Source organism: Helianthus annuus, chromosome 8, assembly GCF_002127325.2.
Source record: "Helianthus annuus cultivar XRQ/B chromosome 8, HanXRQr2.0-SUNRISE, whole genome shotgun sequence".
Taxonomy (NCBI): domain Eukaryota; kingdom Viridiplantae; phylum Streptophyta; class Magnoliopsida; order Asterales; family Asteraceae; genus Helianthus; species Helianthus annuus.
The window spans coordinates 49,539,956-49,562,679 of NC_035440.2; the positions used below are offsets into that span (position 1 = coordinate 49,539,956).

At 37.2% G+C, this 22,724-nt stretch overlaps 1 protein-coding gene across 2 annotated transcripts in view; it reads right to left on the reverse strand.

Moving 5' to 3' along the window:
- Positions 1-603: 603 nt before the first annotated feature.
- LOC110872828 (MADS-box protein CMB1) overlaps positions 604-22,724 on the reverse strand; it is a 34,288-nt gene continuing 12,167 nt past the window's right edge. For both annotated transcript variants that reach the window (XM_022121706.2, XM_022121705.2), the window contains exons 3-9: positions 19,199-19,277; positions 18,779-18,840; positions 18,424-18,523; positions 18,296-18,337; positions 1,308-1,349; positions 950-1,059; positions 604-847 (exon numbers count right to left, since the gene is read on the reverse strand). In XM_022121706.2, coding sequence (XP_021977398.2) covers positions 760-847; positions 950-1,059; positions 1,308-1,349; positions 18,296-18,337; positions 18,424-18,523; positions 18,779-18,840; positions 19,199-19,277 — 523 coding nt within the window. In that variant the 3' untranslated portion in view covers positions 604-759. The remainder of the gene's footprint in view (positions 848-949; positions 1,060-1,307; positions 1,350-18,295; positions 18,338-18,423; positions 18,524-18,778; positions 18,841-19,198; positions 19,278-22,724) is intronic.

The window sequence follows — 22,724 nt, forward strand, 5'->3', positions numbered from 1 at the left end:
TTGCTAGCTTGGATTCCGCACTCGCTAGTGGGTTTGTATAACAAGGTTTAGGTTCGTCATCCTCCGAGAGGGACCTACAGATAGGTCGCCTTGTATTAAAACAAGGAGATCTACCTATGGTTACTCTATATTCTAAGGTGGTAATTTGGATTCTTGGAGTACAAGAAACAACCCACCATCTCTCGTTCTAGTTGTATGGGTGACTAATTTGTTTCGTGAGTTACATGCTTTGGTGGGTGACTCATCTGTTTTATGAGTTACATGCTTTGGCTTCTGACGGACCAACACTTTTGTGTGGCAATGAAGTGCTTTTTTTAAGGCACAAAATTTGGTTACACACAAACATGCAAAGTACATTGATTTGGGAATTTGTTAGTTCAGGGAAGTTGTACACAAAGCATATTGTTCCTACCAATCTTCATGTGGCTAACATTTTCACCATTGGCCTTCCTCGTCGCATGATTTTTTGAGGGGCTGCTTCACAAAGGTCCACCACCATTTCGATTGCGGGTGGATATTAGAATAAAATAAATTTGGTGTACTTATTGTAAATGTTTATTTATCATGTACCTCTTTTTGTAATATTTATTATAAAAATACAACTTTCTACACAAATACCAATGTATTATTGAATGCAAAGATTGAATTTTCTCTCCATCAGCTAGTTACTTTATTAACACAAATGCAAGAAAATATATTTTGCTTGATCTATGTATATATAAGATCAATCAATGAGGATCTTCATCATTTGATCATAAGTTAGAGCATCCACCCTGGTATAACTCCGTTGGTATTTTGTAACCTACTTGGAACATCTCTTTCATCATTTGGTGCCTCATTGTTGTAACTGAAATGCGGAGATATACAGAGAAATTAAACCCATCCTCCAATTCAAATAATTGTGCATTACATTCTTCTTTAGTTGTTCTCATAGGTAGTAGAAATGTACCCAATTTGAATATTGTCATTGCAATCAAGGTGAACAGGTGGTCGTCTCTTATCAATGTTGCGCACGTGGGCTTGCCATGATAACTGATAAGCCATGGTGCTTTCTTCCAACTACCAGAAATTGAAAAACATGATATAAAATATTTTTGTGAATGTGCAACATTCATCCTCTTCAATTATCATATTTAGTTATGAATCCTTGTTAAGCATGCTAACGTTTAAATAAAACTCAGTTGATTTATTTCACACTCTAGTTGATGTTTCATTTGAGCATAGCTTCTTTAAAAAATATCTTTTTCTTGGTTTCCAGAAATGTAATGAAACGGAGAATTATGTATAATAAGGGTTTCATAGCATACCTCACTCCTTAGGTTTTTGTTTGCTTCCAACAGTGATTGTTCCTGTAACAAGACTAATTAATGTTAGTTTTAGTTGAAGCTATACTAGATTAGTATATAATGACGATGAAATTTATGCCAGTAGTAATCAAGAATCTGTATTTTAGACTGCCTAGCTGCTGCTAGGATGGAACCTGCAGCATTATACCACTGCACTGATCTAAAGATCGGGAACAAACTTACCATTGCAGAAACTCAAAGTACAACTGCGCCACTTTATGTGTATGACAGGGTTCTTTTAAATACTAATGATGTATAGGCACATGCTAATAATTAGTCTGTCGCTTAGCCAGCAGTAAGTATCTTTTAAGCAAGTATCTTAGGGTTTGAGGCTTGTCATTAACGGTAGATATACATTTGGATAATTTTTGAAAAAAATGAATATAAGTTGTGCAGTTAAATGGTTATATAATTACAAAATAATATTCGGGAAATAGTATACTTGAAGTAACACAACATTGTGAACGGAGAAATAATATATATGAACTCTATATAAACCATATATTTTACTAAACTAATTCAACTTAATACAATATTCTGTTTATTAATTTAATATATAGATAATTTATTTATAATATACGACATTCTGTATATTAAATTAATATATAAATAATTTATTTATAATTTAAAGTAAGTAAACTGTTTATGCTATGTACTGCATTATTAAATTAATATATAAATAATTTATTTATAATTTAAGTAAATTAATCTGTTTATGCTATGTACTACATTCATGTTTAACATATTATATAGTCAATAAATAAATTTGAAGTTTATACATAAGTATTGTTTTTTTTGTATTAACCTACTGAACTCTTTTTTTTTAAAGGTGTGAATTATTCGCGAATGTCGGGAGGTTCAGCATACGTTGTTTTAACCGGGTCCGCGCTAGAGAGCCCTCTCGCATAGTAGATCCCTAATTTAAACCTCTCAATGAGAAACCCCTTATCACCCAGACTCAAACTTGAGAGCTGGAGGGAAAAACTCACCCGGGCCAACTACAGGTGGAATTTAAATACACGTGGCCACCACTAGAGCACTAGTGATGGTTAGCTATTGAACTCTAATTACCATAATTATGTTGTAATCATTCTTTCGCTCAATTGTCCTCGTAATATAAATATTGTAAGTCGTTTTTATACATTTGTAGGTCCCTCTCGGAGGATCGAGAACAAACCTAAACCTTGTTATACAAACTCACTAGCGAGTGCGGAATCCAAGCTAGCGAGCAAACCGGGATGATGCAAGAACAAACACAAGAACACACAAGACTCAACGATTAACACCACTTGTATTAATGCGTAGAAAGTTTCCGGTTACAAGCACAGTGTTTACAATCAGTTTGCAAACTCTCAAAGTGTGTGTGTGTGTGTTTCGGACAGAATGCTCTCAACTCTTGTCTGTCTCTCTAAGTGTGCATCTATCTTCTCTCTTTCACACTACACTGCATGGGTATATATATACCCAGCCCATGATGTCTGGTCGAAGGATCCGGTAGATGGTCCGAAGGATCATCTTTCGGATATGATGCTTTCGAAGGATCAGCAAGGACCTCGAAAGATCACCTTTCGAGGTCTATCGTTCGAAGCCTATCTTTCGATCACCTCGAAGGATCAACAGTATCCTTCGAGGCTATCCTTCGATGCAGACAAACATATTACAACTTTTGGCCAAGTCAAACTAGGAGGATAGTTGACTTGGTCAACTTACAGACTAACTTAGGACATCGTTTACATACAGACCGAATACAGACAAAGTACAGACACAAGTGCACCAACAAACTCCCCCTTGGCTGTAGCTTTGTCTTTATCTTCTAAAGTTGTAGACTCGTCTCGAACTTCGACGGTCTTTGGTCTTTGAGTTACCAAAACTCTGATGTCCTTTCAAGTCTTCATTGTCGGAGGATCTTCAAAGTCTTCACGTCTTGAAAGCAGAGAGTGTATCAACAAACTACCCGTATCATGTAGGAAGTGTGTTGACAAACTCCCCCTTAACATAAGCTCCCCCTTGAGTTATGCTCGTGAAAAGACTTTATCTTTATGAAGTGAGATCCTTGTGGTGTTGATGATGGCCAGCGGCAACTCGATCATCTTCATCTTTTGAGCGCCTTCTCGTCGTGTCTTCATTCCAAGGCTTGTCATCGACCATGTTCTCCTAGCCTTTAGAATCTGCACATGCAAGAAATCTAAACGCATAATGAGAACAACTGCTTGGAATATAGTATAAACAAATGACACACGAATGACCATGTCACAATCAAACACCGTCCGACAGTTTGAAAGTTTAATAAATTTGTCAAGTTTTAGTCTTTAACTTTCAAACATGCAAATTTTGACCGTTTATGAAGATTTAGTCAGTTCGGTTTTCAGTCAGGTTTCAGGTAACGAAGACTTGAGCTCCAACATCGTACGATCGAAAATAAAGCAGAAATAAAATCTTTTTGGCTTTTATAAAGTTTATATTAAAACAGATTTTAGGTGTGTTTTAATATTAAGAACGACAACAATTTAAAATCCTTTGAGTGTTATCAAACGACATCACCGCTAATGTCGTGCTGATATGCACCAAACGACGAAACTGTTTAAAAGAAAACAATAAAAGTTAAGCAGTAAATAAATAAATATATACAAACATTCTTTTTGCGAGTTTCGAGGGTAAGAGAATCATATCAGTGTACGGTCATGCCAAAACACTCTTGTTGTTCAGTTAGTTAACATTAAGATAAGCATCCTATAACAATTATCGGTATTGTTGTCCACTTAAGCTCAACTTATCAGATGTAATCATGGCGAGGGGATACGTTAAGGTATGATTTATACTTACCGACCGGTGTTCATCCACATCACGACACATTCCCGTATCAAGGTATGCACGAGAGTTCATCTTACCGGTGAGTATACCGATTATCATCTGTTTGACCGTATAAAATGTGAGATACTCACTTATTTTGATTTGAAAACAAGCCCTATGTGATATAATCACTTATTGATGAGGAACTTGATTTTCGTATGCATGAGGGCACAGGTGCAAGTCCGTGAACAGGTCAGTACTTCCGTACAGCAGAGAGACGAACTTGACACCCGGATAAATGTGATATTTTATCACTTATTTGATTTGGACATGTGATTGTTTATCACTTATTGAGGTCGAAAGCAGTATGTAATATGTACACGTATGTATAGTATCATGGAAGATCTAGACTTGCGTCCCCGTTATTTTTCGGTAAAAGATACAACCATGATACCCAGATGATAAGCAGCATAAAGACCGAATATCTCAGAACCTCGGCAATCTATCAAACGAAATTTCGGTACTAAGACCATATGCCAATGAATGGTTCCCACCTGGTCTTCAGTCGATTAAGATTTATATCACCCTGCACACTTTAAAATGATTGTGAGCCTACCGATACATCTTATATAGAGCTGCTTATCGTTTTGCATTTAAGGTTTAAAGAGGTTTGGATAGACCACTGATGTACTATCGTTTTCTCTTTTGCTCGCCAGAAAACTCATTTTTGTTTTTCTATTGTTTTTGTGTTTTTGAAATTTTTCGATGTTTTTGGATTTTCAGATTTTTGGATTTACTCCCCCTAAATTCAATAAACTAAGATAAATTTAAAAACACACAAAGATATTTACAAAAATGATTTTCCGATGTTGGTTTACTCTTGCTTGACCTTAATGCCATTTACCAATAATAAGAAGTCAAATCTAGATTTGTCAAAAGCTTTGGTAAATAAGTCGGCACGTTGGTCATCGGTGTGGACCTTAACAACATCGATTAGCCTTTTCTCAAAGCAATCACGTATGAAGTGATATTTGATTTCGATGTGTTTGGTCTTTGAATGCTGCACAGGATTTTTAGTGATATCTAAAGCAGCAGAATTATCAACGTAAATAGGAGTAGTTAGGAATTCAAAACCGTAGTCCCGCAATTGTTGTTGGATCCAAAGAACTTGTGAGCAACAACTTGAGGCAGCAATGTATTCAGCTTCGCATGTTGATGTAGCGACACACGTCTGCTTCTTGCACTGCCATGTGACTAGGCGATTTCCTAAAAACTGACATCCAGCCGTTGTGGATTTGCCGTCGATTTTACATCCGCCAAAATCAGAATCACTGAATGCGACCAAGTCAAAGTTATTATCCCTAGGATACCACAGACCGGTGTCGGGGTAAGCCTTCAAATAACGAAAAATCCTTTTGACAGCTGCAAGATGTGAGGCCTTCGGGTTGACTTGATATCTGGCAAGCAGGCACGTTGGGTACATTATATCTGGCCTTGATGCTGTGAGATACATAAGGGATCCGATCATCGCGCGATAGTATGAAGGGCTAACAGGTTCACCCTTCAGGTCAGGAGTTATTCCGTGATTAGTTGGCAATGGGGTACCAATGGGCGTTGCATCGGACATCTGGAACCGGCTCAAGATGTCACCAACATATTTAGTCTGATGGATGAATATCCCAGACTCCGTTTGTTGCACTTGTAGGCCCAAGAAGAAATTCATTTCCCCCATAGCACTCATCTCGAACTTATCCTGCATGATGCGCTCGAAATTCCTACACAAAACATCATTAGTAGAACCAAAAATAATATCATCAACATATACCTGAACCAGAAGAAGATCTCCATCTTGTTCTTTGATGAAGAGAGTACAATCGATAAGACCTCTTCGAAAACCGTTCTCCAGCAGATATGTAGATAAGGTTGCATACCAAGCTCGTGGCGCTTGATGAAGACCATAGAGAGCTTTGTTGAGCAACCAAACCCGATCGGGATGAACAGGATCTTCAAAACCTGGAGGCTGTTCGACATATACCTCTTCTTCAACCACACCATGTAGAAATGCACTTTTGACGTCTATCTGGTAAACCTTGAATCCTTTGAATGAGGCATAAGCCAGAAAGATCCGAATAGCTTCCAGACGTGCAACTGGTGCATAGACTTCGTTGTAGTCGATCCCCTCTATCTGACGAAAACCTTGAACGACTAAACGAGCTTTGTTTCGAATAACCACTCCACGGTCGTCTTTCTTGCATTTGAAGACCCATCGAGTGCCAATCTTCTTGTAATTCTCAGGCTTTTCAACAAGCTTCCAAACACCAAGCTTGTGAAATTGCTGTAATTCTTCCTGCATGGCTTCAACCCAAGCACTATCTTTCAATGCTTCTTTCCACGACTTTGGTTCTTCTTGTGACACGTAACACGCGAAGGACCAGTCATTTTGTTGACCAGATTCTCTTATAGCTGAATACAAACCAGCATTCCGGTTGTTTCTCAGCTGATTACGTGTCTGCACACCGCGATGAACATCTCCTATTATGTTCTGCTGGGGATGGGTATCGTGAATCCTCATTTCAGGATTATCTGGCACACGAGCGTTGATACCCAAGTTGGTAAGATTAAGATCAACAACCAACTCCACACCAGGAATGTGTGTAGAGGTGGATGCATTCCCTTCAGCAGTGTCTACATTCTGCGTATGAGGTGTATCTACAGAAGCACCTTGAACAGGAGCAGCTGGAGCCGAAGATCCTTCAGCTGCATCATGATATTCATCATCTTCAGAAGAGTCATTATAATCTGCAGCATCTTCAAAAATCTCATTTTGAACCATATTGTTGACTGACGAAGAAGCTTGAGGGTCAACAACAATAGGTCTGACCAATGGCGAGACAGCAGCATTGTCACTTTCCAACAACATCCGAGCCGCTGCTGATTCTTCGTCAAAGGTTGGCAGATTGAAGGAGTCAAATAGCCCATCATAATCGAACATCCACGGATCACCCGGAGCCCTAACAGGACTCGTGTACCTTTGAACCCTAACTTCGCTCCATAGCTCAATCTTTTTGGTAGCTAAATTCCAAACACGAAAATTCGGAGTAGCATATCCAAGGAAGAAACCCTCGATAGCTCTTGCACCAAACTTTCCATCTGGCTCAATCATAGTACAAGGAGCACCAAATGGTTCAAGGTAAGAAAGATCCGGTTTCCTTTTCTGAAGGAGTTCGAAGCAAGTCTTGCCATGTCTCTTAACTGTAAGAACTCTGTTCAACGTGTAGCAAGCAGCCGATACAGCCTCTCCCCAGAATTGAATAGGGAGTTCCGACTCTACTAACATTGTTCTTGCAGTTTCTATAATCGTCCGATTCTTCCTCTCAGCGACACCATTTTGTTGTGGAGTATAACGAGAACTGTACTCATGAAGAATGCCTTTAGAAGTACAAAACTCATCCATAACTTGATTCTTGAATTCTGTTCCATTGTCGCTTCGGATCCTTTTTACTTTCAACGTATAGAGATTCTCCAACATTGTAAGAAGATCCTTGAGGATGCCAGGAGTTTCACTCTTGTGTGCCATAAAAGATACCCAAGAAAATCTAGAGTAGTCATCAGTAACTACTAAACAATAAGCATCACCAAACGTTGTCTTGTGCTTCATAGGTCCAAAAAGGTCCATATGAAGACGTTCGAGAGGCATGCTGACAGTGTTGATTTTCTTCAAAGGGTGAGACTTCTTTGTTTGCTTCCCCTTTTGGCACGAGACACAGATATCTTGCAAATGAAAACTTCTTACAGGCACACCATTCACAAGATTATTTTTCACCAAATGGTTCATCTTTCTCAAGTGAATGTGTCCCATTCTTCTGTGCCAAGATATAGACTCCTTTTCTGTGGCTTTTGAGACAAAGCAAGTGACTTGTGCAGATGTAGTAATCGCCTGGCTCATATCGAGAATATAAAGATCATTAACTCTCGGAGCCGATAAGAGAATCCATTCTTGTGGAATTTTGAATCCAGGTTTCAGCACATAGCAGCCAGCGTCATCAAAAATCACTGAGAACTTTTTATCGCAGATTTGCGACACACTCAGAAGATTGTGATCAATTTGCTTCACATAATTGATCTTATCAAAGCACACGATACCATTGGAGATACTTCCTTCTCCAGTGATGTACCCACCTTTATCACCCGCAAAAGCAACATACCCTCCTCTAATATTTCTCACGTCGTATAGGAGCCGTAAGTCGCCAGTCATGTGCCTGGATGCTCCACTATCAACAATCCAATGACTATTAATAGTTCCTCCTAGAACATCCTGCACATGTCAATTAAACACATCAGTTGAGAATGGGGACCCAAGCCTTAGTGGTCTTGGGTCGTCCCTTGGCATCACGAAACGTAAGCTCGATCTCTTGATGGTTTTCAAGAACAACTGCTCCCCCTGAATTGTCACCCGACTTAGGTAACCAAGTTTGATTTGGCCTGCCAGATTTATTTTTATAAACAGTTTTTGAAGTTTCTGGTTTTACAGGTTGTGATACACTTGGTTTCCTTTTAACTGTTTGAACTTCAGGCTTTAAAGCCTTTTCAACAGTTTTTATGTTCTTACGTCGTTGTTTAGTTTCTTGTTCTTTCATTGTTCGTTTATCATGTTTAGGTGAAACTGACCGACGTTGAGGGTGAACTGTTTCAGGTGGAGCTTTTTCAACCAATTTCTTCTTTGGAACATTTGGGCAGTTTCTGATAATGTGCCCAATTTCTCCACATTTGAAACAAGTTCTCCTTTCAACAGACTTAGGAGAACTTGATCGACTTCCAGATGTTGAACCTGTAGAACCTGAGGTACTTGCTCTTTCATCACACCCGTTTGTGTGTTGGGTGTAATTGTTATCACTGTTACGTTTCAAAATCTTGACTTGTTGTACAAAATCAGTGTTTGATTTGTTTTCAAAAGTCTCAATTTTATCCGTACCTTTTGATGCTACAAATTTAACATCTTTTCCTTTCTTCATGTAACGAGCTCCTTTTGATTCAACCTTAGCCTTTGGCTTTGGAGCTCGTTGTTGTTGTTTACCCTTAGAAGCAGTCGGTTGTTGAGTGGTTGGAGATTTTTGATTACCAAACTGTTTTCTAATCTCAGCCTTAGGAATTGGATCACATTGTGTTACCACAATTCCCGGAAGTGTTTTTCCCAAAAATTTGTTTGTATTGTCTTCAAAGACTTTGTCAATCAAAGATTTATTTACATTTTTAATTGGAAAAACATGATCTGAGTAGATTTTATTATCTCCAACCAAAGTGTACAACACATTACTGCTTTTAACAGTAGACACACCTGTCTTATTAACTTTGACAGGATCAATCACTTGCTTCTTAACAGATGGAACCTCAGGAGTATCAGGATCACAAAGGATGTGATTCTCTCGTGGAATCTCTACTCCTTTCATCTTGCTAAGTGATTTATCCTGATCTCTTACAGCCACTTCTGATTCATCATCCGATGTCTCATAGTCCTCGATAATTGGAGGACTTTGCTTCATGGATGATGAAGTTTCTTGTTCCTTAGAGGCTGTGTTTGAAGAATTGTCCGGTTTGAACCCAAGGCCAGTAGCAAACTCCTCAACATCAAGAGGCACACTGGGTTCATACCGAGGCATTTCTTCCTCATCAGGCATCTTGGTATAGTTGTTCATCAAGGGGGGCGGACATTTATTATACCCTATGCCTTTCTGATTTCCCTTTAGTTGTTGAACATCGATGATGTGATCAAGCACAAATTGGGAGTTAGAATAACTATCCAATTTCTGTTTGATCGCATCATGTTCGCATTGGGCAATGGCTAATTGCTTTTTAGTTTCTTCCACAATGTTAATATATTCATTTATACTCACTTGCTTGTGGTAAACTACTTTGTTAACCTCGGACACATTTTTCTTTAAAGTTTCTATTACAGATTTAAATTCTTTTTCATTCCGGGTTAAAGCCATGTTTGCCTCTTTGCATTTCGACAGTTCAATAACCAAAGTCTGGTTATGACTATAAAGCTTTTCTGATTCAAGCTTCATCTCAGCACATGAGTTACAAATACTAGGGGCAGGAGGTTCAGAATTTACCTGACTAGTAGAGGCTGAACCATTTGCCATAAAGGCAGTTTGAAAAGAAAAAGCTCCATCTTCAGAAAATAGTTTTTCCATTTCCGTTGATGTAGCAGCAGCCTTCCTAATCAGAATTGATTTCTGACATTTAAGCTCATCAGCTTCATTCAGAAGATCCTGAATATCTTCACCTTCTTCCTCCTCATCAGGCTCTGAGTGATTATCCCCAGAAACAGAGCCTTCTTCATCCGAACTTCCAGAATAACCAGAACTGTCATCGCTTCCAGAAGATTCTTCTTTATGAACATGCTCGATGACTTTAGCATACAATGCAGTTCCACTTCCTTGATCACCTTCACCAAACTGAACTGACCAGTCACATCCTTCATCAGCTTGAACAGCCAAAGCCTGATTGTGATTTGCAGTTCCAGGCTGTCCCTGATTGTTGTTCACTGCCACCATCCTCCGTTCACGGTTTTCTTGTTGGGCATTCACATTCGTCTGGTTTCTGAAAGGGTTGTGATTGCCGTGTTTTGTTGGTCGAGTGCACTCACGTTTAAAGTGCCCTTTCTCGCCACAGTTAAAGCACGTGACGGCATTAATATCAAACCCATACTTCGTGTTTTTCTTTCCTTCCAACGAAGTTCTTCCAGTTCGTGCCATGAAATCTTTTGCCCTTCTAACCGCACTAGCAAAAGCCCATTTAATATCCATCAACTCCATTTCTTCCTTGTCGATCTGATCATAATCTTCATTGGTCATGTTGATGTTTCCAAGCTGACCTGCTACCAAACCACAGTATGCACTGACCATGGTGTTGATAATCTCCATATGTTCCTTAGCAACTTCAATGCTAAGGTGTGAAAGATTTGAGTTGTCGACTCGGATTGTGTGATGATTTTGGGGTTGAGGTTGAGGATTGCTTGTATAGTGAGCTTGCTGTTGTTGTTGTTGAGGTTGTGGTTGTGGCTGTGTTGGAACAGGAATGTAAGACCTCGGATCGAATTGAGGTTGTGGTGGAGCAGCTGTTGACTGAGGAAACGGAAAGGAACTTGAACTTGTATTTGACACAAATGCAGTCTGCAGCTTAGGTTGCTGTTGTTGAGCTGCAGCGGATCTTGCCAAAGCATCGAATCCTGGAAGATACATTTCTGTATTCTGAGGAGCTGGAGCACGCCTTGCTTTCCTAATTTCTTCATCATTTTTATGTTCCAGCTTTTGAATGAACTCGTAGATGTTGACTTGATCTAGAGTTCCAGTATGCTTCAACAGTTCAATGAAAGAACTCCACTTTGGAGGTAAGGCGTCAGCAAATCTACTCACCATGTCTTGTTGAGTAGAGACAACTCCATAAGCACACATCTCACTAATCAAATGATAGAAACGTGTGATCATATCATTCAAAGTCTCGTTTTCCAAAAACTGAAAGGATTCAAACTCTTTCTTCAACAAATCATGCCGAGATTTTCGAGCAGCTGCATTGCCTTCTCCTCTAGCAACTAAGGCATCCCACAATGCTTTCGTGGTCTTGCAATATGAGAACTGATGGTAGATGTCTTTGTTGAGTGCTTGAGTAAGTGTGGCAAAGGCCTTTTTCTCCAATTCATAAGCCTTCTTGTCATTTTCAAGCATATTGGCATAACCCTCTGAAGTTGACGCAGCAGTTTCAAGATTAGTATTGAACGCATTGATGAAACACGTCCAAAGATCAGTGCTTTGCCCTTGAACATATGTGTGAAAACGGTTTTTCCATGATGGAAAATCGTTCATATGGTTCAACTTAGGTGGACGATTGTTGCTGCCAGTTTCACTCTCACTAATCAGAAGGTTCTGAAGACTTTGACTTTGATTGGATACCAAAGCCCATTGACTTGGACTGATTGATGGCTGTGGAATCATACTCTTTGCCCAATCTGAAGCAGTGACTAGCTCTTGATTGGATCGTGAGTCTAAACTCCAATCCCACGGACTAGTACAACTCATTTTGATCAAATATAAGTACCAAACCTACACACCACAAACTGTTAAGTGCAAAAACAGATATGAATCGAAAGATGCAACCTGTTCGAAAGATCAATATTTGTTCGAATGATCAACAAGGTTCGAAAGATCCTTGTTGAGTTTCGAACAAAGACTTCGAAGGATTGACTTCGAAAGATTGACTATACGAAGGATCCTTATCTTTCGAAAGATGATTTCGAAAGATTCTCCTTATGTTTCGAACACAGGTCTCGAAAGATGACACTTGTTCGAAGAATCAACAGTGTTCGAAGGATCACTGTTGATGGCTCGAACAATAACTTCGAAAGATAACCTTGAAAGATTCACCCAACACGAAGGATCTTTATCTTTCGTAATGAACAGTAACTCGAAGGATGTATCTATCGAAAAGATTCCTTGACTCGAAGAATAACACACTGACTTCGAAAGATGTTCGAAGGATGGTTATCTTTCGAATCTCCTTGATCGAAGGATGATCCTTCGAGCTCGAAAGTTATCTTTCGAAGGTCTGACACACTGACAAAAGTACTGATGGGTTGGTGAGAAAAGTGACAGGTTGGTGTACCAACTTTCGGCAGAAAGGATATGGTCTGCCAACAACTTTTCACCAAACTTTTTGACTTTCAAAAAGTTTACTAAAACTAGGCAACCTTATCCTCAACCAGTTCACCGGAATGATAATCGGAATATGACCGGAAAAATCAAAGTCACTTAAAAACAAGTTTTCAAGTTACCCAACCCAACCTTGAACACTCCCGATGGTTTAGAGCTCGTTTTTCAGTTTAATCAAGCAAGAAAAACCACCAAAACGGGTGCTAAACCTAGTGTCCAAACACACCAAGAACTTGAACAAAACCCGGTTTTAAACAAGGTAAAGAGCCAAAGCTCTGATACCACTTGTAGGTCCCTCTCGGAGGATCGAGAACAAACCTAAACCTTGTTATACAAACTCACTAGCGAGTGCGGAATCCAAGCTAGCGAGCAAACCGGGATGATGCAAGAACAAACACAAGAACACACAAGACTCAACGATTAACACCACTTGTATTAATGCGTAGAAAGTTTCCGGTTACAAGCACAGTGTTTACAATCAGTTTGCAAACTCTCAAAGTGTGTGTGTGTGTGTTTCGGACAGAATGCTCTCAACTCTTGTCTGTCTCTCTAAGTGTGCATCTATCTTCTCTCTTTCACACTACACTGCATGGGTATATATATACCCAGCCCATGATGTCTGGTCGAAGGATCCGATAGATGGTCCGAAGGATCATCTTTCGGATATGATGCTTTCGAAGGATCAGCAAGGACCTCGAAAGATCACCTTTCGAGGTCTATCGTTCGAAGCCTATCTTTCGATCACCTCGAAGGATCAACAGTATCCTTCGAGGCTATCCTTCGATGCAGACAAACATATTACAACTTTTGGCCAAGTCAAACTAGGAGGATAGTTGACTTGGTCAACTTACAGACTAACTTAGGACATCGTTTACATACAGACCGAATACAGACAAAGTACAGACACAAGTGCACCAACAAACTCCCCCTTGGCTGTAGCTTTGTCTTTATCTTCTAAAGTTGTAGACTCGTCTCGAACTTCGACGGTCTTTGGTCTTTGAGTTACCAAAACTCTGATGTCCTTTCAAGTCTTCATTGTCGGAGGATCTTCAAAGTCTTCACGTCTTGAAAGCAGAGAGTGTATCAACAAACTACCCGTATCATGTAGGAAGTGTGTTGACAAACTCCCCCTTAACATAAGCTCCCCCTTGAGTTATGCTCGTGAAAAGACTTTATCTTTATGAAGTGAGATCCTTGTGGTGTTGATGATGGCCAGCGGCAACTCGATCATCTTCATCTTTTGAGCGCCTTCTCGTCGTGTCTTCATTCCAAGGCTTGTCATCGACCATGTTCTCCTAGCCTTTAGAATCTGCACATGCAAGAAATCTAAACGCATAATGAGAACAACTGCTTGGAATATAGTATAAACAAATGACACACGAATGACCATGTCACAATCAAACACCGTCCGACAGTTTGAAAGTTTAATAAATTTGTCAAGTTTTAGTCTTTAACTTTCAAACATGCAAATTTTGACCGTTTATGAAGATTTAGTCAGTTCGGTTTTCAGTCAGGTTTCAGGTAACGAAGACTTGAGCTCCAACATCGTACGATCGAAAATAAAGCAGAAATAAAATCTTTTTGGCTTTTATAAAGTTTATATTAAAACAGATTTTAGGTGTGTTTTAATATTAAGAACGGCAGAAAGGATATGGTCTGCCAACAACTTTTCACCAAACTTTTTGACTTTCAAAAAGTTTACTAAAACTAGGCAACCTTATCCTCAACCAGTTCACCGGAATGATAATCGGAATATGACCGGAAAAATCAAAGTCACTTAAAAACAAGTTTTCAAGTTACCCAACCCAACCTTGAACACTCCCGATGGTTTAGAGCTCGTTTTTCAGTTTAATCAAGCAAGAAAAACCACCAAAACGGGTGCTAAACCTAGTGTCCAAACACACCAAGAACTTGAACAAAACCCGGTTTTAAACAAGGTAAAGAGCCAAAGCTCTGATACCACTTGTAGGTCCCTCTCGGAGGATCGAGAACAAACCTAAACCTTGTTATACAAACTCACTAGCGAGTGCGGAATCCAAGCTAGCGAGCAAACCGGGATGATGCAAGAACAAACACAAGAACACACAAGACTCAACGATTAACACCACTTGTATTAATGCGTAGAAAGTTTCCGGTTACAAGCACAGTGTTTACAATCAGTTTGCAAACTCTCAAAGTGTGTGTGTGTGTGTTTCGGACAGAATGCTCTCAACTCTTGTCTGTCTCTCTAAGTGTGCATCTATCTTCTCTCTTTCACACTACACTGCATGGGTATATATATACCCAGCCCATGATGTCTGGTCGAAGGATCCGATAGATGGTCCGAAGGATCATCTTTCGGATATGATGCTTTCGAAGGATCAGCAAGGACCTCGAAAGATCACCTTTCGAGGTCTATCGTTCGAAGCCTATCTTTCGATCACCTCGAAGGATCAACAGTATCCTTCGAGGCTATCCTTCGATGCAGACAAACATATTACAACTTTTGGCCAAGTCAAACTAGGAGGATAGTTGACTTGGTCAACTTACAGACTAACTTAGGACATCGTTTACATACAGACCGAATACAGACAAAGTACAGACACAAGTGCACCAACAAACTCCCCCTTGGCTGTAGCTTTGTCTTTATCTTCTAAAGTTGTAGACTCGTCTCGAACTTCGACGGTCTTTGGTCTTTGAGTTACCAAAACTATGATGTCCTTTCAAGTCTTCATTGTCGGAGGATCTTCAAAGTCTTCACGTCTTGAAAGCAGAGAGTGTATCAACAAACTACCCGTATCATGTAGGAAGTGTGTTGACAAACTCCCCCTTAACATAAGCTCCCCCTTGAGTTATGCTCGTGAAAAGACTTTATCTTTATGAAGTGAGATCCTTGTGGTGTTGATGATGGCCAGCGGCAACTCGATCATCTTCATCTTTTGAGCGCCTTCTCGTCGTGTCTTCATTCCAAGGCTTGTCATCGACCATGTTCTCCTAGCCTTTAGAATCTGCACATGCAAGAAATCTAAACGCATAATGAGAACAACTGCTTGGAATATAGTATAAACAAATGACACACGAATGACCATGTCACAATCAAACACCGTCCGACAGTTTGAAAGTTTAATAAATTTGTCAAGTTTTAGTCTTTAACTTTCAAACATGCAAATTTTGACCGTTTATGAAGATTTAGTCAGTTCGGTTTTCAGTCAGGTTTCAGGTAACGAAGACTTGAGCTCCAACATCGTACGATCGAAAATAAAGCAGAAATAAAATCTTTTTGGCTTTTATAAAGTTTATATTAAAACAGATTTTAGGTGTGTTTTAATATTAAGAACGGCAGAAAGGATATGGTCTGCCAACAACTTTTCACCAAACTTTTTGACTTTCAAAAAGTTTACTAAAACTAGGCAACCTTATCCTCAACCAGTTCACCGGAATGATAATCGGAATATGACCGGAAAAATCAAAGTCACTTAAAAACAAGTTTTCAAGTTACCCAACCCAACCTTGAACACTCCCGATGGTTTAGAGCTCGTTTTTCAGTTTAATCAAGCAAGAAAAACCACCAAAACGGGTGCTAAACCTAGTGTCCAAACACACCAAGAACTTGAACAAAACCCGGTTTTAAACAAGGTAAAGAGCCAAAGCTCTGATACCACTTGTAGGTCCCTCTCGGAGGATCGAGAACAAACCTAAACCTTGTTATACAAACTCACTAGCGAGTGCGGAATCCAAGCTAGCGAGCAAACCGGGATGATGCAAGAACAAACACAAGAACACACAAGACTCAACGATTAACACCACTTGTATTAATGCGTAGAAAGTTTCCGGTTACAAGCACAGTGTTTACAATCAGTTTGCAAACTCTCAAAGTGTGTGTGTGTGTGTTTCGGACAGAATGCTCTCAACTCTTGTCTGTCTCTCTAAGTGTGCATCTATCTTCTCTCTTTCACACTACACTGCATGGGTATATATATACCCAGCCCATGATGTCTGGTCGAAGGATCCGATAGATGGTCCGAAGGATCATCTTTCGGATATGATGCTTTCGAAGGATCAGCAAGGACCTCGAAAGATCACCTTTCGAGGTCTATCGTTCGAAGCCTATCTTTCGATCACCTCGAAGGATCAACAGTATCCTTCGAGGCTATCCTTCGATGCAGACAAACATATTACAACTTTTGGCCAAGTCAAACTAGGAGGATAGTTGACTTGGTCAACTTACAGACTAACTTAGGACATCGTTTACATACAGACCGAATACAGACAAAGTACAGACACAAGTGCACCAACAACATTAAATATATAATTTTATAGGATTGTAGTTCGACTAGATATGTTATATGGAACATAGATTGTTGGACCATCATGAAGACGCAAGCAAGCAATATGGAGATATCTGAGATGAGGATGCTAAGGTGGATATGTGGATAGACAAGGTTAGATCGGATAAAGAATTAGTTTTTTCGGGAAATGTTAAGAAATAGCTAGTATATCAAATAAGATAACCAAGAGAGATTGAGATGATTTAGGAATGTGAAGAGGAGGCAGGCAATAATGCCACTTAGGATAGTGAACACCCTCAATGGGGAGGGAAGGAGTAGAGGGAGTCCCAAACTATCTCGGGATACAGACTAAACATGATCTAATAGAGTTACACTTCTCTAAGGAATGCATTACACTTCTCTAAAGACATGATTCAGGATAGAAAATCATAGGCACGTAGAATTAAGGTTTAATAGTTTTATCCAGGGTACAAACATGGCTTGTGTTGGTCTTAGGAGCTTAGGTTGTCCCATGCTTTGTGTGGACTTTAAATGTTTTATTCTTATATTTTATATATATTTTCATTTTTTGATCACTTTTTTTATATTGGTATTTTTTATGTTGTTTGTTTGTCTGTTGTTTGTTTTGGAATCTATGTCTTACTGAATGCAACCTCTCTATCTTAGGGATAGGGGAAATGTGTACCTACACCCTACCCTTCCTAGTCCCTAATGCTAGCTCTTACTTTTAAGTGACATTTACTGGGTATGGTTGTTATTGTTGTAATATAAATATTACTTTTCATGAATACCATAGTTTTTATAAACTAAATATGACATATCTATTTTGTAATTATTATGATGATAACTAAGAAAGTAAAATACTTCATAGTTGTTTAAGAGTATATAACTTTTTTTTTATTAATGACATAAAATTTAATTCAATATAAAAAACATGTTAATATAATTTATTAGTTTTGAAGAGATAAAAAGTTGAGATTCCTCTAAAGTTAAAAGTGTCTCGATATCTATTGAAATTGTAGTAACACTTTTCTGTCTTTTATTTTTGGCCTGATATTTAGAGATAGTATGATTTTGGAGTATGCACTCTATAGTTAATTAGTATATATTCAGGGACTTAGTAGTTAATGTATAACTTAAAGAAGTGACTTTATTTATGTTTTACATACTTGTAGGAGATTACCTTCTGCTGTAAATCTGTAAGTTGATCAAGCATATGTTTAGTCTGCAATTAACATTAGGACAACATAAAAGTTATGCCTAAAGGAAACGGAGAATACTCAAGAAATATGTAAGTATGGATTGATTTACCTTGGTCAATCTGACTTGCCTTAGAGCTAAGTCCATTTGACGTTCAAGCTGATCAAGATCCTTTGATCCCAACCGCTCCAATTCTTCCCCAAGATAATGTCTGTATGATTGATATATACTTATATTGATTATTTGGTCCTCCAATTTGTGTCTTAATTAGCAGAAAGTAAGGTCTCTCACGTAAATAATTTAGATTTGGATGAACCCAAGTAGAACCTCCAATGTTATTCCAAGAATTAGTGAAACATTCAAATGAAATTCAGCATCCTCGATGCCGGAACAATGTGTTCATCAATAGCTAATTGTATGGTATGAGTGATTAATGTAGTATGCCCCTAGATCTAACCAGATATACCTCTGAGATTGTTGGAGAATATCAACTTTTGCTTTAAGCTTTAAATACTCCTGGTAGCTGCTCTGTAAGGTTAATGACAATATTAGTCCTGGTTATTCACTGGCAAATATGAAGTTTATAAAATATAAATTAAAGTAAACCCCGCAATTACTTGGCACTTTCGCCAAAGAAGGCGAGACATGGTTCAAGCCTCTTGATACTATCAACTCTTGTTAGTCTTGTTGTATGGGGATTTCTTATACATACCCTCCATTCTAAACATTTGCTTAATTATTCCATCATATGTGGTTTTCCGTAAAAACTTTTGTAAGGCAACAGATATCATTAAACTTTTTTCATAAAATGTTACATTGCTACTTAATTTGAATGAATAAATGTAATACATAGAGTGCGGTTAAGGATAAGAAAGAAAAACGGTACCTGTGCATCTGGATCTTGTTGGTTGAATTCCATTGTGCCATAGCTGCATCTTTGGTACCTCTCAAGTGTCTTGGACATGCTAAATAAACATAAGTTGGGAGTCAATAAAGATGATGTGTCTGATTAGTTGCAATGCTTTTTAGAAATTGAACTACAATAGTTTTCCCACTCAAACAATAAGCTTTTTGAAATTATAAAATATAAATAAGCATGCCTCTTTCGTTCAGCTATGGATATTTGAAAAGATTTTTTGGTCAGCATTCATCTACTTTCTCATATTATTTTCACTAACTAATGTGGCTTGCTACTTAAATACTTAATAAAAGTGTATCTTCATTAAAAAAATAATGGTTAAATAACATTAAAGCTAAAGGCTAACAATTTTTTAGTTTTTCCTAAAAAAATGTTAGTTAAAAACTTATTTACCAAAATCGGTGATTCGAATAATATTTCATATAATGAGGTTTCACTTTTGAGTCTTTAGTCTGAAACCTAAATCTTTTGAAACTGGGTCTATGTGGTTTCAATTTTGATGTCATTTCATACAAAATCAAAATCAGATGAGATTTTTCAGTTAACATCCGGCTTTTATTTTATCTTTTCCCTCCCTTTTAATGAAGTGTAAAACGGTCTTTTAACGTTTTATTATAAAAATAAAAAAAAATCTGACAATTTTTTTCTGCATTCAAAGGGAGGAAAAAGAAAAAAAAAAAAACTGGATGTTAACTGAAAAATCTGATTATATTTTGCTTTTGAATGAAAATGACAATAAAATTTAAACCACAGGGATCCATATTCAAAAAGTTTGAGTTTTGAAAAAAATTGACAAAATTGACCAAACCTCAAGGATTATTTTGGCAGTTTACTCTAGCATTATAATATTGCTAAAATTTATTTAAGTTCGTATTATGTTTATTCAGGTAATACATACCATTACCTCTGGTTGTTTACGTATATTTTAATAAACTTTTAATTTTAGTTTTTTTTTTTTTTTCAATCATATACAATCTTTCACCTAACATTTAATTTTTAAGTTTTCGCTTTTTTTAATTAATATTTACAGCTTAGTTTTCATTTTGCTGTACTAATTTTTCTTTTTTTTGTTATTGATTTTTACAACTAAGCTTTCATTTTGCTTTACCAATTTTTCTTATCTTTTAGATAACTAAATTTGAGATAGTTGGTCCTTATAAAGATCTTATAACGCCTATTCTTTGCTATTAATGCATAAACAAGTATGGAATCAAAGTTTATACATAAATCGAACCAAGAACACGATCGATAACAATAGTATTTCACTTTAAAAGTTTCTTGTATTGATTTTAGCAGAGTAACAATACATGAGTAACAAAATATGTTCACGCTCTCTCTAAAATGTGCTCTATAGACAATTACAAATGATACTCCTAGTATTTATACTACATACGAGCAGATCACCTATCGACAGTCCCATATACCATCGACAGTCTTCAACAGTGTCATTGTCTATCAACAGTCCAAAAGATAATCGACAATTATATTGTCCATTAATAAAACTTCACGCAACAGTTGTGGACCGTCGATTCATATCAATGTCGATGTAAACCTACTGTCGATCTATACTAGTTATCAAAATGTTGTCCAATTCATAACAGGAGGATGTTATGCCTTGGTTAGCTTACATCAAAATATAATTAAACAACATGTAAAACTAAGATTGTATAAATACAAAATGACGAATACAAGCTATAGACATAAAGCGTATCAACAGAGACTTGTTTAAATATGTTGTAATTTTATTTGTACAACTTTTATAAGGGTGTAGACGAGGTAAGATGCTCGTGAACAACTCGAGATTGGTTCACGAGTTGATCTGAGCTTGAGCTTAACTGGTTTAGTCCATACTTTTATTCAAATCTCAATATATAAACGAAATACAATGAGCTAGGCATGCATTCGAATCGAACATTTAGTAACCGTCCGGTGAAAAGTTTATGCTCGTAAACGGGAAAAAACTGAAAGTAAAAATTAAATCCGATAAAATTAATATACGATTAAATTCTTTTTACCTAAAGTAATATACAATCTGGATCAATATATCTCTAAAGCCTCAAATAAATAAATACGTGCATATATATATATATATATATATATATATATATATATATATATATATATATATATATATATAGGGAGAAGATCATGCGAGAACCACCTCTTATTGTGAGAACCGCGAGGACCAATGTGAACATACCAAAAATGCCTAAAAATAGCTAAAAATCACACAAATTTTTTTTTTTGAATTTTTTAATATTTTTTATAAAAAAATCGCTACTTTTCGAAGCCAAAAAAAAATTTGTTTAAAAATTTTTTTTTAAAAAAAAATTATTTTTTTTGGCTTCAAAAGTAGCGATTTTAACATGAAAAATATTAAAAATTCAAAATTTTTTTTTTGAGGGGGGGTGGGGGGGTTTAGGTTTTTTTTAGGGGGGGGGGGGTGGGGTTAGGTTTTTTTTAGGTTTTTTTTAGCATTTAACTTGGGGGGGGGGGGTTAGGTTTTTTTTTTTGGGGGGGGGGGGGGGGTGGGGGTTAGGTTTTTTTGGGTCTTTTTTAGGTTTTTTTAGCTATTTTAGGTTGTGTTCACATTGGTTCTCAAGGTTCTCACAATAAGGGTGGTTCTCGCATGAGCCCCTCCCTATATATATATATATATATATATATATATATATATATATATATATATATATATATATATATATAATGTAAGTATCTATAGAAAACCCACTTTAATTTAGAAAACCCGGGAAACTCAAAGCTCCCGATGTTTTTTTCTTTTGAAAAATTTTACACATGTTATATACATGTTTTTAAGGGTTTTGGGCAAAAAAAATTAAAAAAGCGCCGAGTAGATATTTTTTAAAAAAATAAACAAGTTTTGGTGTAACACATGTTACAAATATGTCATATGAATGTAACATGTGTTACACCAAAACTTGTTATTTTTTTTTTAAATATCTACTCGGCGCTTTTTTGATTTTTTTTGCCCAAAACCCTTAAAAAATTAAAAAAGCGCCGAGTAGATATTTTTTAAAAAAATAAACAAGTTTTGGTGTAACACATGTTACAAATATGTCATATGAATGTAACATGTGTTACACCAAAACTTGTTATTTTTTTTTTAAATATCTACTCGGCGCTTTTTTGATTTTTTTTGCCCAAAACCCTTAAAAACATGCATATAACATGTGTAAATTTTTTCAAAACAAAAAAACATCGGGAGCTTTGAGTTTCCCGGGTTTTCTAAATTAAAGTGGGTTTTCTATACATCCTTCCCCTATAGTGTAAGTATTTATATATATATATATATACATATATATATATATATATATATATATATGGGAATGTTCTATGCAGAACACTAAATATTGCGAGAACACGTAGAACAAAATGAATCACTCATTTTTTTAATACTAAGAACCTAAAAAGTAAATGAAAATGTTATAAATATAAGATTTATTGTTTCTCACACTAAAATTTAAAACAAAAT